The sequence below is a fragment of the Rhinolophus hipposideros genome (assembly GCF_964194185.1).
Source record: "Rhinolophus hipposideros genome assembly, chromosome: 9".
NCBI classification, from domain to species: Eukaryota; Metazoa; Chordata; class Mammalia; order Chiroptera; family Rhinolophidae; genus Rhinolophus; species Rhinolophus hipposideros.
The window spans coordinates 80,872,838-80,886,190 of NC_138055.1; the positions used below are offsets into that span (position 1 = coordinate 80,872,838).

Here is a 13,353-nt window from a genome sequence, read left to right on the forward strand (position 1 = left end):
ATTCCTCCCCAGAGTACCCCAGAATATTCATACATACTTATATATCCCCAGAATATTGTATAATTCCTATGTAGTATGTATTATTTTTTATTATTCTTATATATTCCTATGTATTATTCCTATCTATTTATTATCGACAGTGAATATCACTGAGAAGCAGAATACAGTTGCCCACTATTATCCCTAGTATCTACCACATTATCCGGCATGCTGTAAATACTCAGTAAAACTGAATGACTCGTTAAGGGCAACAGAGAAATTGCCAAAGCAACTCCTACCCACATTCTATCTCAAGGAACTTAGCAGCTATAAAGGTACATATGCCATACATTCAGATTTTCTATGTGTGTGCCTATGTATAAAGATAATACCTAGTCTAAGATATTAATGAACAGGTAGTTCTGATTAGCTAGGTGTGTGGTATGAATGATAAAAAGTTGACTAACATTTGGGCTAGACAGAAGAAAAATAGCACAGAAAACCACACAGACATCCCCCTAAGCAATTATTTTCCTGTATATCATAGGTTGGATCCTTTATGATTATTAAGAAATCCATAGATCTGTTATGTTCTACAGAGTCTTAAGCTCTAAGACCTTAATCCTAACCTTTAGGTGGCATCAATCCATACTTATCCACTGCAAAAACTGTAGAGACAGCATAACTACTACAACTCTTCCAAATTATACAGTAACATAGACATATTAAAATGGGGATGCTTTTCCTTACAAATCAATTTATCACGGATTCTCTTTAAATAGCAACGCACCTAATAATCACTGTTGTTTACTTAAAATTTATAACCATCTATTTCCAAGAGAACAATGGATGAAATAAGATTATCAGGATATAATACAACATTGATCTTCTACAGGACACAAAGGTAGGAAAATCCTCTGGGCATTTGGGATGGGACAGTTACAGGCACTAGGGATGGGACATTTATGGGCATTAGGGATGAGACAGTTACCAAAAGTAGGCAGCAAACTCTGTACTAAGTTTACTAACAGCTGAGGCAAAAATAAAAAGATGTCATTTTCTGATAAGAAGTACAAATTTATTTACAAAAAAACAACTTTTTTCTCAAACAAAATTTAAGTGAACATTGCACAAATTATTTTATAAATAAGAAAGAATAATATAAGAGGTAATATCAAACTATGTTTGTATAAAAAGATAACATGTCATGATTTAAAATATGCATTGATTTATAAAATGCTGGCATTACATACACAACTTTTTAAGAAACTATGTTACATAAGGTGAGGTACACCTGAAAACAAATCTGATTGATCATTATTGAATACATCATTAAAAGGTTAATTTCTAAGTCTAATACTAACATATAAATAAATACCCCCCCAAAAAAAATCTTTTCACCCAAAATAAACTATGGCAAATAAGAAAATCTATTTTTTGAATCCCTATTAGTTTCTTCATACTAATTTTCCAGACCAAATCATCAACTTTATATAAACAATTCTAATGTCTTGAGAAAAATGTACCTCCAAATATAGAGAACTGATCTCCAAGTCATATTCACTAGAAGTACCTGATCCATTCTATTTTCAAGATGTGATGACAACACGAACAATGATATAAAACCTTAGCGATAAGGATACATCAATTTTCACATGAGTCATAAAAATTGATATTGCTACCAATAATTAAAAAAAGCATAACCAGGAATTTTTTAAGTAAATTGAACAATTAAGAGTCATCAAAAAAATGTGCCTTACTTGTTCATTAACTTTCTTCTCTTTCTCCAACTCCTTTTCCATGTCCTCCAATTCTCTATCCTTTTGTTCCAATTGCTTTTCAAGTTGGCGAATTTCATCACGTAAAAACCTAGTGTCACGTCCACCTGCAGACTGCTGTGCCATCTTAAAGTAATAAAACAAAAGTATAAATTAATTCCATTACATTTGGGATTCAAATGAATCAACAATAAACAATTATCTTGACTTTACGTGTGTATTATAATCAGCATCAGATGTTTAAAATCATGTTAGCTATATATATATTTTTTTAATTTAGCTTTAGTTTGCAGGCTGACAGCCCCATAAGCTTTTCCTGATCCACCCAGAGCTATGAAGAATTGATTGTCAATCACTCAGGACCTGTTATAGCCTCTGAGCTAAGGTACCAGACTAACCTACAGTCACAGAATGTAGGTGATGAATTATCTAGCTTCTCCCTGAGCATCAGAGCTCTGAAACCAGGCTACAAACCACCAGAGCTTCCACCCCAGTCACTGACCCCTGGTGCTCTTAACTTGCCCTTTCCCTCATACCACAGACTATTTAGAACAGTGTTATCAAACAGGACTTTTTAAAATAATGGAAATGTTCTCTGCACGCCCAGTACAGTAGCCACCATCTTTATGTGGCTACTGAGCACTTGAAAATATGGCCAGTACAACTAAAGAACTGAATGTTTAATTTTAATGAATTTAAACGTAAATAGCCACAAGTGGTTAGCGCTATGATACTGGACAGCCCAAACTTAGCTTATCTTGAAAATCCTAAAGCCAACGACATCCATTTTGCTTCGTTTCCTGTTATTTTGGGACATGGTCCATAATATCAAATCTTTTGGTCATCTAATCTGTCTCACATTGATCGTTTCACCATACAGTTCTGTTACCCCCTCAACCAATTTTTTCTCATTCTTTCCCTCATTCCAAAAGCTTTCCATTGTGCTCTTGAAAATCCTTTCAAGATAAATTAATACTTTACATCTTCAACCTTTTTACTGAATCATCCTTTCCAACTCCCAGCCTTCACTGCAATTGGCTCCGTTAGTATACTAATTCCTTTGGAAGTCCTTCACTTGGGAGGTGCTCGTTCACATCCCATATACTTCGTGGTCAAGAGTGGGTGTTGATTCCAACTTGCAACTTCCACGCTATCATTCCTCTACCATCCTGTAAAAACTGCTGCTTTGAATCTCACATGATACCCAGCTATCCAGTCTCTACCTACTCATGATAGCAGCCAGCTACTAACATCCCAGCCACGCACTCACAAAACTCATTGAGGAATTTTTGGCATATGGCTCACAGTCTTTCATCGAAAGCCCCTCTAAGCAATTTCCGTGTGTATACAACTTTCATTCTTGGTCTCACTATTTTTTTTTTTACTTGCTTCTTGAATTCAGTATAGCCTCCTACTCCCAGGCCCACACCAGGACCTTGTCCAAACAGGAATATCTCTGACATTATTCTCACGATACCTGTCCTTTGATCTTCCAGGACCCTACAATCCCTGGACTCGTCTTCTCCCTAACCTCTTCCTGCCACCCCAATCTTGATTTCCTGGATTATTCAGCTAAGATTTCATAATCATCACTCCAATCACTTTATTACCAATGTCGCCAACTGCCCTATCCTTCTATTCCATAGCAGCTCTCTGGCCAAACAGTAACACACAATGGATCAGACTTCAAAATTCACTTAATAAATATTTATTAAGATGGTTGATATTTCCCTAGACACTAGATATACAGTAGGGAATAAAAAATAAATCACCCAAGTTCACAGAGTTAACACATAGAAGAATCAGGATTTGAACTCAAAGTGTCTGACTACAGATCTAGCAATCTCCAGCTCATTCTTCACTATATCTCAAGCTTTGTCTGACTTCCTGAAAATTTGACCACACATCTCCCACTCTGAATGTTAGCAGATCACCTTCTCTCCATCCTCTCAACTTCCAGACACTAAACCCACAAACAACAGCTTCTGTAAACATCCATTCTTCCTCCCTTCCTCTTACAAAGGAAAGAGGTCCTTCTTCCTTTTAAGGCTAACCTATTTGTATCACATTCCTCCCCACATTTTCAGGAATCTCAATGTATTCAGTTCCTTAACAATACTTTGATATTTTGGATCCTGGCTTTCTCAAAAGCTACTTCTGCTATACCCTCTGTCACTATTCCTCAAATTCCAATGTGCCTTGCTCCACCTCAGTTACTAGCAATCCTTTGTATATCTCTCTGAACTGTAAGCTTCATGAGGTTATTGAATGTTTTTATTTTGTTCACAATTAGATGATCAATTCTTAATAGAATTTAAGGTACATAATAGGCATGAAAAATATATATTTTACATTTATTACATTACTGAACAAAGCAAATAATTATGAATAGTGCTATTCTTGTAATTTTTCCAGCCAACAATTATCAAAATTATCAAAATAATAATTCAAGATAATAAAATTAACAACAAATTACACCGTAGGGAATATGAAAAGACATACCTCCAGTTCATTTTCCAATTTCATCACTTTAGTTTTTAATTGATTTTCTATTGCAAAAAAAAAGAAATGTTTCAATTGGTAAGATTTATATCAAAACAAGCTTTTAAAATTTTTTCAATAAAATTATTTTTAAAGAGCCCATCGTGACTGTAAAAACATTATATGAGAAAAATAACAAATTTATACCAGACCCGTGAAGTAGGAGTTCTAGAAACAGCTTTCAAAATAAATTGAGTATATACATTTTACAGACTTATATCAAAGCTAATTTCTCTATTGCTTAGTGAATAAATGGAATCCACTATCTAATATCATAATAAACTTTTTCCAAGGCATTTACCAAATTTTGCTTGTTCTTCTCCAGCTTTTTCAACTTCTTCCAAAGCTAGCTCTACTTCTTGAGCTTTCATCTAAACAATAAAAAAAAAAAGTGACTTCAATATGCCTTTATACTAGAATGCAAGCACTGAAAATAAGGATTTTATTTGCAATCCCAATACTTCGTGTCTCCAATGCCTATCACATGGAGATCTTCGGTAAATATTTGTTAAATGAATACATGATTTTCTTTCTTAAGATTATAATTTCTAGATTCTTAACAGTTTGAAACATCTTTGATTCCTCTTTTTCCTCAAGTCTTATATCCAGTATTGCAACTTTTCCCTTTGTTTTCCATTATTTTTTTCTATTCTTTTCTACTATATCTTCTTTTTCTATTCTAATTGTCATTATGCTAGTCCATAATTTGAAGTCTAACCTCCTTCATCATGTTATGTCTAAACAGCTTCAATACCCTTCAGTGTGTCCCATTAACATACGTAGTGTAGCCTTCCAAAGGCATATTTTTGTATCAATCATTGTGACTCAAAAACCTTTAATGGCTGACAGCATAAAATATGACTTCAAGTCCTTGACAAAGCTGTAATTATATTTACCCAAAATTTGTTTTCTCTGTGACCAGCTATAAACTTTCTGCACTTGTCTCCTCAATATAAAGAATGTACACATTTTCCATTACCAGTTTTTATTTATGGTAACCTCCAGCTCTACAATCTCCTTAACATTATACCCCTGCCTTCCACTTACCTAAAGCTACTCATCACTCTTTGACCTTTATGAGGTCTTCTCACACTTAAATCTCTTCCTTTTCTAACAAATCCCTATAGTAGTCATCTGCATGTTTCATTCCTACCTCATCATTGTTAACATAATTAACATAGGACCTCCCTATGTTATTTTTAAACATACACTTTCTGTTTCCCCCACACATTCTTTTCGGAAATTTAGAGCAGAAACTAGCAATGTTTTTGCACACTAAAATTATCAATCACATTTGAAGATCTACCTTTTGTGCTGATTAAGATATTACAAAGTACCTTCACAGAGATTAACACTTAAGAACAGATTCTTGAATTTCTCTAATAGTCAAACCTGTTATTAAAACCTACTGCATACAAACCTTCATCAGTGACTGAGTAATTCTGAAAAGGTGTATCATATTTTCTTGACTTTCACTTTTTAGCTCATTTACTTCCACCTAAGTAAACAGAGAAGAAACTGTTTTATATTACATAACCCTTAAGCAAAATATAGGAATTCTTCCAGCTATACCATCCAGTGATTTCAGGAACAACTTAATCGTAGTTGATGTATCTTATGTATTATTTATCCAGTAAGCACCTTGGATAAAGAAACCAATAAATTATCTGCCAATTCTTCTTGACGAGGGAGGTCATCTGGGTCAACTTTTATTATTTCTTTCCAGTTTATGTTAGGTGGCATCTTGAATTCTTTAACAATGCTTTACCTTCTGTAACAAAACAGACGGGGATTAGCATTTTGAAAGGAAACAGCGTTTCTGTTTTTACAGTAATTTAGCTTTTACAGATTACATTATTATAACCTCGGTGTTAGCAAATAACTATGGCTCCTTGATAGTGTAACAGATACGCGGGCAAAACAGCCTTGATCACAATATAGCAGTCGGCACAGATCATCAGCTATTGCATCGCCTAAATAAAGTATGACAGCTCCCTTGCTAAACCTAATCTAGGTCAGAACTAAGCTTCTGAGTCCCCTTCTCCATGATCCTTACCACCGAGGCGCGCGAACATCTAATGGGGCGGAGTGCTTGGAAGGCTGAAATTGACCCTTGAGTCGGAAAAGCAGGAACTGTGGGTTTAAAAAAAGTGCATATATAAAAGACTGGAATCAGTGCAGTCGCGCAGGAGAAACCGGGGCTGAAGGCAGAGGGCAGATGCATTGAGGACCGAAGACTAAGGGGCGGGGAAGATGGGCTGTTGGGTGCGGGCCCTGAGGCTTAAAGAACCTGAGTAGGAAGAGATTCGCTGCTTCGCCTCACCAGGATCCACCCACCAAGCCTGGCAACCAGCGGCGACTCCTTATCTACCGCATCCACCAGACCTGACCCGGCAGCCACGCCTGACCGCTCCCCAGCGCGGTTCCAACCCGACGCTGGATCCAGCTAAGTGATCCCGAGCAGCAAGAGCGGCAGCGGCTGCTAGGCGACACCATTCCCCACCCAGTCAAGGCCAAAACAAGGCCCCGGATGCACGGGGAGCCTACATTTCACGACTGTGGGTGATGCTTTACGTGTAGATTCCCCAGAGGAGTCCCCGGACTCTGTATTAAGGAGGAGGAGAAGGGGGGGGGGGGGGTTAGGACTCCAAGTCCCAGAGTGCAGTGCTTTTGGAGGCTTGTGCATCCTGGGAATTGAAGTCTCTGAGAAGTGGAGGCGGGCCTTTCCCGGCGTGCAAAGCGGGAGGCTGCGACTGTACCGGGCCGCGGGGGAAAGCTCGGGAGGTGGGAGGCGCAGGGGCTGAGGCGCATCTGCACTGGTGACCTGAACGAGGTAGACCATGACTGTGCCTGCGGTGGCGTCGCTCGTTGGCCCGTTTTTTCTGAGGTTTCCCTAAGCCATCCCTCGGTGGAACTGCTCCCAGGTGAAGTCCGAGTGTCGGTCAGCGGCGGGGGAGGTGTTGATAGGAGCGGTCCTGGCTTGCAGCAGCTCCTACCCCGGGGGAGGAAGGGCCCCGTCGGAGTCTGGAGAGGTGGGACGACCCCGCCTTCTCCTCAGGCGTTTGCGAGGGACGCCCCGGGTGGTGCCCTCTGTGAGAAGAGGGGTGGGGGAGTTTTAGCCTTTTTTGGTATCAGAATCTGGCTCTGCCTAGTGCCGTGGGGGCCGCGCGATCGAGGTCATGATTTGGGGGCGAGTGAAGGATTGAGGAGACACGACACCGCCTCCTCCGACCTCGCCCCCCTTACCTGTAGCACTTGTACCTGCGCGGTGTGAAGGACTTGGACGGCGGAGGAGTTAGTATAGATTAGATTGGAGGGTCTAGAAAGGAGAGGTTAGAAGTTGTCTAGGCCACTGCCAGGGGTGGAGAGAGAAGCAGCCTCTCTTCTCCGCGTCCCTACTGCTGTCACTCACTTGGTTCCCGAGGGTCCCCTTCCAGGAGGTGCCTTCTCACGTGTTTGCAACTCGTGTTTGTGCAAGTGGTGCTCGTCCGGCTGCTCTCAGCCATTCTGGAGTATAATACACCTCTAGGTAATTTTGTTAAGGAGCCGTAGGTTTGAAATCTAAATGGCATTTTCAACTGTTTGGACCAGGGCCTCATCGGTTTTTGTTTTGTTTTGTTTTGTTTTTTCAAGCACTTCGTTTTTTCTTCCTATAGTTGATACTAAAATTTCCTTTTGAAAATAAAGAATAGATTTCTTTCCAAACCATGGTTGGTTAATGGCTTAGTAGAAAATAAAAACAAATACTGATTTTTGAGGTACATTTAGAGACAGTCATCAGATTTCTAAGAATGATCATTTCTCTCTAATCCCTTACTGAAAGATAGTATGTCAAATACTGTTCATTATATTTTTAAAAAAAAAAAACATGTTCTACGTTACATCTGCAGAACTTACTTATAACTGGAAGTTTGTAACTTTTGACCGATCTGCTTTTTGTTTCTGTGAGTCCTGTTTTTTGGGGGGTTCCTCATCTAAGTGAGAGCATGCGATATTTAATATTTTTCTTCGTCTAACTTACTTTGCTTAGCATAATACTCTTGAGGTCCATTCGTGCAAATGGCAAGGTGTCCTTCTTTTTATAGATGATTAATATTCCGTTGTGTTTACATACGACATTTTGTTGAACATCCATTCATCCCTTGGTGGACACTTAGGTTCTTACCATGGGTTGGCTGTTGTAAATAATCTGTAGTGAATATGGGGATGCAGGTATCTGTTCAAGATAGTGATTTCATTTCCTTCAGACACATACGCAAAAGTAGAATTGCAGGATAATATGGCACGTCATACATTTTCAAGGCACTTCCATACTAGTTTCCATAGTGGCTGCACCAGTTGACATGCCCACCAACAGTAAACAGGGTTTTCTTTGCTCTACATGCTTGCCAACACTTGTTGTCTCTTGTCTTGTTGATAGCAACCATTCCAACTGGAGTGAGGTGATATTTCATTGTGGTTTTGATTTGCATTTCCCTGGTGAGTAGTGATGAGCACCTTTTCATTAAGACAGTTTGTGTCTTTGAAAGATATTCCTCTGCCTATTTCTTAATTGGATTTGTGTGTTTTTTTATTTTTTGTTGAGTTGTATGAGTCTTTTACATAGTTTCTTTATTAGCCCCTTATCAGATACATATTTGTAAATATTTTCTACTATTCCATAGGTTTTTGATTTTTTTTGTTGTTTGTTTTTTTTCCATTTTGTTTATGGTTCCCATTGCTGTGCAGAAGCTTTTTAGTTTAACGTAGTCCAACTTGTTTATTCTTGCTTTTGGTGCCTTTGCTTTTGGGGTTCAATCCAAAAAACCGTTGCCCAAACCAGTGTTAAATGGCTTATCACCTCTTCTATTACAGGAGTTTTATGATTTCAGGACTTATGTTCAAGCCTTTCGTTCATTTTGAGTTGATATTTGTGAGTGGGGTAAGATAGCAGTTTATTTTCATTCTTCTGCATGTGGCTGTCCAGTTTTCCCAACATCATCTATTGAAGAGACTCTCCTTTCCCCATTGCATATTCTTGGTCCCTTTGTTTATTCCTGAGCTCTCTATTCCATTTCATTGGTCTATGTGTGTGGTTTTATACCAATACTGTTACTGGGAGTGACGTTTTTCCTCACTCGGTTCTTGTCTTAAAGGAAAGAATTCAGTCAAGAGGCCGAATTTGTGCAGCATAGGACAGCAGGTAGTTTATTAGTAAAAGCAAGTACACTCCCAGACATGGAGCCCGCTGACCCAAGAGAAAGAAGCAGCCTCCTTACATTGTGTGAGGGTTTTTTCATTCTATAGGTAGAATTGTCCCCCCTCCCCTTGTCCAGTGTCTATCTCTCTTTCTGCTGGTGTGTCCATCCTCCCTTCCTGTTATTTCCTGGGGCGCAAGTGTGAACCCGTTAATTTCCCATGATTTATTTGAGAAGCTCATTAAAAAGGGGCAAACTGTAATTGTATGGTCCAGAGAAGCAGGATGTACATTCTGATAACCGGGTTGTTTTCCCTCCTTCCCCAGCATTTCTTTTTTGCTTCTAAGGACATATCTTTTTGATAAGTAGGAGCAGCTGCAAGGGGCCTTATAACCAGGGCTAGTTCCCTCCTTCTCCTGCTCATTTCTACCTTTCTACCTACCCTGTCAATACCATGCTGTTCTATTTGCTGTAGCTTTGTCATCTCATTCAAGCTTCATAGCAATCCAATGAAATAGGTTCTTATATGAGGTCTGACAATTAAGTTCACAAACTTGTCGCAACCTGTTGCTAACCTTTTTTGATATCAGAGGAATTATTCATTATGAATTTGTACCAACTGGACAAACAGTTAACCGACTTTACTATTTGGAAGTGCTGAAAAGGCTGCGTGAAAGAGTTAGATCTGAACTTTTCACCAACAATTCATGGCTCTTGCATCACAACAATGGCACTGTCTGTGAGAGAGTTTTTAGCCAGTAAACAAATAGCTGTATTGGAACGTCCTCCCTACTCACCTGATCTGGCCCCCAATGACTTCTTCAGCTGAAGATAAGGGAAATATTGGAAGGAAGACATTTTGATGACATACAGGACATCAAGGGTAATACGATGATAGCTCTGATGGCCATTCCAGGAAAAGAGTTCCAAAATTGCTTTGAAGGGTGGACTAGGTGCTGGCATCGGTGCACAGCTTCCCAAGGGGAGGACTTTGAAGGTGACCACAGTGATATTCAGCAATGAGATGTGTAGCACTTTTTCTAGGATGAGTTCGTGAACTTAATTGTCTGACCCCGTATTGTCATCAGTGTCCAACTAAGTTAAGAAACAGGCTTGGACAGGTTAAGTACTCTGTTCAAACTTAAATAGTGTGATTGAACACAGATCTTTATGTTTAGAGGACGTTTGTAAGTGCTATGCTGCCTCCTCATGCATGCTGGAAAACAATACTGTCAAGTAAGTGCTTGTACATTGATCTTGCTATTTATATGAAATATCATATTCTAATTATGCAGCTTTGTTTACTCAGGAAGTTGAATTAAATATTTTTCATGTTCAGTGTTTTTAATTCATAATGTAGCAGGGGAAGATAGGAATGAAATCTAGTGTTCGTTGAGCACACACTATGTCATGTACTATGCTTCAACTGTATATTTTCATAGTAGAAATCTGTTATTTCTCTTACAACACCTTATTTTTCTTAATTTATTGTAACTATTGTTTTCTATTTATTCATCTGCTAGTTTTGTCTTGTTTGTAGTGGTCTTTTCTACCCTCTACTTCCCTCACCCAATTATTCTCATTTATATTCCCAACGACTCAAAGTACCTGGTCTAATGAGTGGGGTAAGGAGTCTAGTTTCATTCTTCTGTATGTGGCTGTCCAGTTTTCCCAACATAATTTATTAAAGAGACTGTCCTTTCTCATTTTTCAAGTGTGAAAACAGGTTCAAAGAAGCTAAGTAATTTCCTAATAATTAATGAAGCTAAGATTGCAACCCAGATCTCAATTATAGTCCTGACAAAATGCAAAATGTTGCTTAAATGTCATTATTTTACTCATTCTAAAAATATTTTTGAGCTTGTACACACTGCTAAATACTGGGGATACAGCAGAAATGAGTTAGCTATGGTCTAGGTTCTAATGCATCATAGTATGTTTGTACCTAACTGAATTAAAAAAATTAACTAAAGTTCTAATTCAGTCAACTCTGTATAATTTTGAGGAAAATCACCTAAATTCACCATTATTTTTCATCAGATTTTCTGCATCAGTCAGTTTTCACCAAGAGAAGGGATTTATGTGACATTTTATAAATGGCCTTATTACAGGAACACTTGCCTGGACCTGCCTTCTTTCTTTTGGTTTTATGAGCAGTTTTATCTGACCAAAATCACTACACAAGAAATACTTGTTTTTTTATAATTGCTGCCTCTGTTCTCTACCAACCAGCCTATGTTCCTTAGATGTTAGTTCCATTGCCTTTTTGCTGCGTTATCAAGAAAATGAGCTTGCTTTTCTCGTGTCTGAAAAAAAAAAGAAAGAAAGAAAAATGCAAGGCCACAGAAATTTAGTATCCACTGTGTATAGTGTTTTGTTTGGCCTTGTTCTCATGGAGAGGAATAATTGTGCAACAAGCAGACACTTGTCTTCTCTCAACTTCAGGAGACCGGAAAGATTAGTAAGAATCAGTGCGAATGCAGACTTTGCAGGCCAAGGTTTTATGAGTTATAAAATAGTAATAGTATATAGTAAATTATTCTTATTCAAAAAGATAAAACCATGAAATTATTAAATGGAGAGGACTTACCTTTTCAAGCTAAATGTTCCTAGATTTTATAAAATTTTCCTACAGGTTTATTTTTTCCACAATTGTGGTCTTCATCTGCTGCTGGATTTTTTTGCACATATGTAGTGACAGCCCATTTTTGTAAGCCAACATAAGTTAGTCATCCCATCTTTTCAGACCATATGCATCGGTGAATATGCTTATGTGCCTAGGAGAAGAACTTGAAATTCCCTGCCTTAGTCTGTTCATGCTGCTATTAACAGAGTCCCTAAGATTAGGTGGTTTATAAACAATAGGAATTTATTTCTCAGAGTTCCCGGAGGCTGATAAGTTCAAGATCAAAGGGATCAGCAGATTCAGTACCTGGTTAGTACCCACTTCCTGCTTCATAGAGGGTGTGTTTTCACTGTGTTTTCACATGGCAGAAGGGGCAAGGGATCACTTTTATAAGGACACTAATCCCACTCATGAGGGCTCCATCCTAATGATGTAATTACTTGTCAAAGGTTCCACCTCCACATACCATCACACTGGGCATTAGGATTTAACCTGAATTGTAGGGGGAAACACAAACATCCAGTCTTTAGCAATCCCACGATTAACATTTAACAGTGATGTGTTATGTTGTTGCAATAATGGCATCCAGTGAATCATGCCTCCCTCTGTCTCTGCCCTTATGTAACACCCTCCCTTTTTTCCACCCTCTACCACAGGTAGCTCTTTTGGACAGAGCCTAGGATGACTCCACAACGGAGCTTACGACATGCATGAGAACTAGCTCTCCCTTTCTCATAATATGGTCCCTTGGAGAATCTTTAAAAATTCTATTATCTTGGCCCTTTTATAACTTCTCTCACATCGACTCTAGATTTACTTCCTTGATTGATAGTAAAAAAAAAAAAAATGCAGTTAAGCAGAGACTTGAAAAGAGTTTGTGCATTAAGACTCGCCCTCCTGTTCTCTCGAGATCACCATTTAAAGTTCAGGCTAACCTACTAAAGGATATGACCACAAGTAGCAGAGACCAGCTCTCTAAGCTGAGACCCCCGCCCCTTTAGATATCCAGCTTTAATCAGGCAGGTTAACTATTAAGTGCATGAATGACCCCAGGCACAACCAGCAGAAGAAATATGTACCGTGTTTCCCCGAAAATAAGACCTAGTCAGACAAACAGCTCTAATGCATCTTTTGGAGCAAAAATTAATATAAGACCCGGTCTTATATTATATTAGACTGGGTCTAATATAATATAATATCATATAAGACCGGGTCTTATATTAAAATAGGTTCGAGTCTTATATTAAAATGA

General features: G+C 38.5%; 2 protein-coding genes across 10 annotated transcripts in view; one reads left to right on the plus strand and one right to left on the minus strand.

Moving 5' to 3' along the window:
• The window catches only part of CEP290 (centrosomal protein 290), a 91,574-nt gene extending 84,712 nt beyond the window's left edge, over positions 1–6,862 (minus strand). For 6 of the 8 annotated variants that reach the window (XM_081058295.1, XM_081058294.1, XM_081058293.1 and 3 more), the window contains exons 1-7: positions 6,589–6,862; positions 6,355–6,431; positions 5,940–6,069; positions 5,719–5,796; positions 4,600–4,669; positions 4,260–4,306; positions 1,740–1,883 (exon numbers count right to left, since the gene is read on the minus strand). In XM_081058295.1, the coding sequence (XP_080914421.1) occupies positions 1,740–1,883; positions 4,260–4,306; positions 4,600–4,669; positions 5,719–5,796; positions 5,940–6,041 (441 nt within the window). In that variant the 5' untranslated portion in view covers positions 6,042–6,069; positions 6,355–6,431; positions 6,589–6,862. The remainder of the gene's footprint in view (positions 1–1,739; positions 1,884–4,259; positions 4,307–4,599; positions 4,670–5,718; positions 5,797–5,939; positions 6,070–6,354; positions 6,432–6,588) is intronic. The other 2 variants (XM_081058296.1, XM_081058297.1) reach the window with 2 other exon arrangements.
• Positions 6,863–7,016: 154 nt separating this feature from the next.
• TMTC3 (transmembrane O-mannosyltransferase targeting cadherins 3) overlaps positions 7,017–13,353 on the plus strand; it is a gene marked incomplete at its 5' end in the record, with an annotated part of 51,918 nt that continues 45,581 nt past the window's right edge. For both annotated transcript variants that reach the window (XM_081059021.1, XM_081059022.1), the window contains one exon: positions 7,017–7,222. The remainder of the gene's footprint in view (positions 7,223–13,353) is intronic.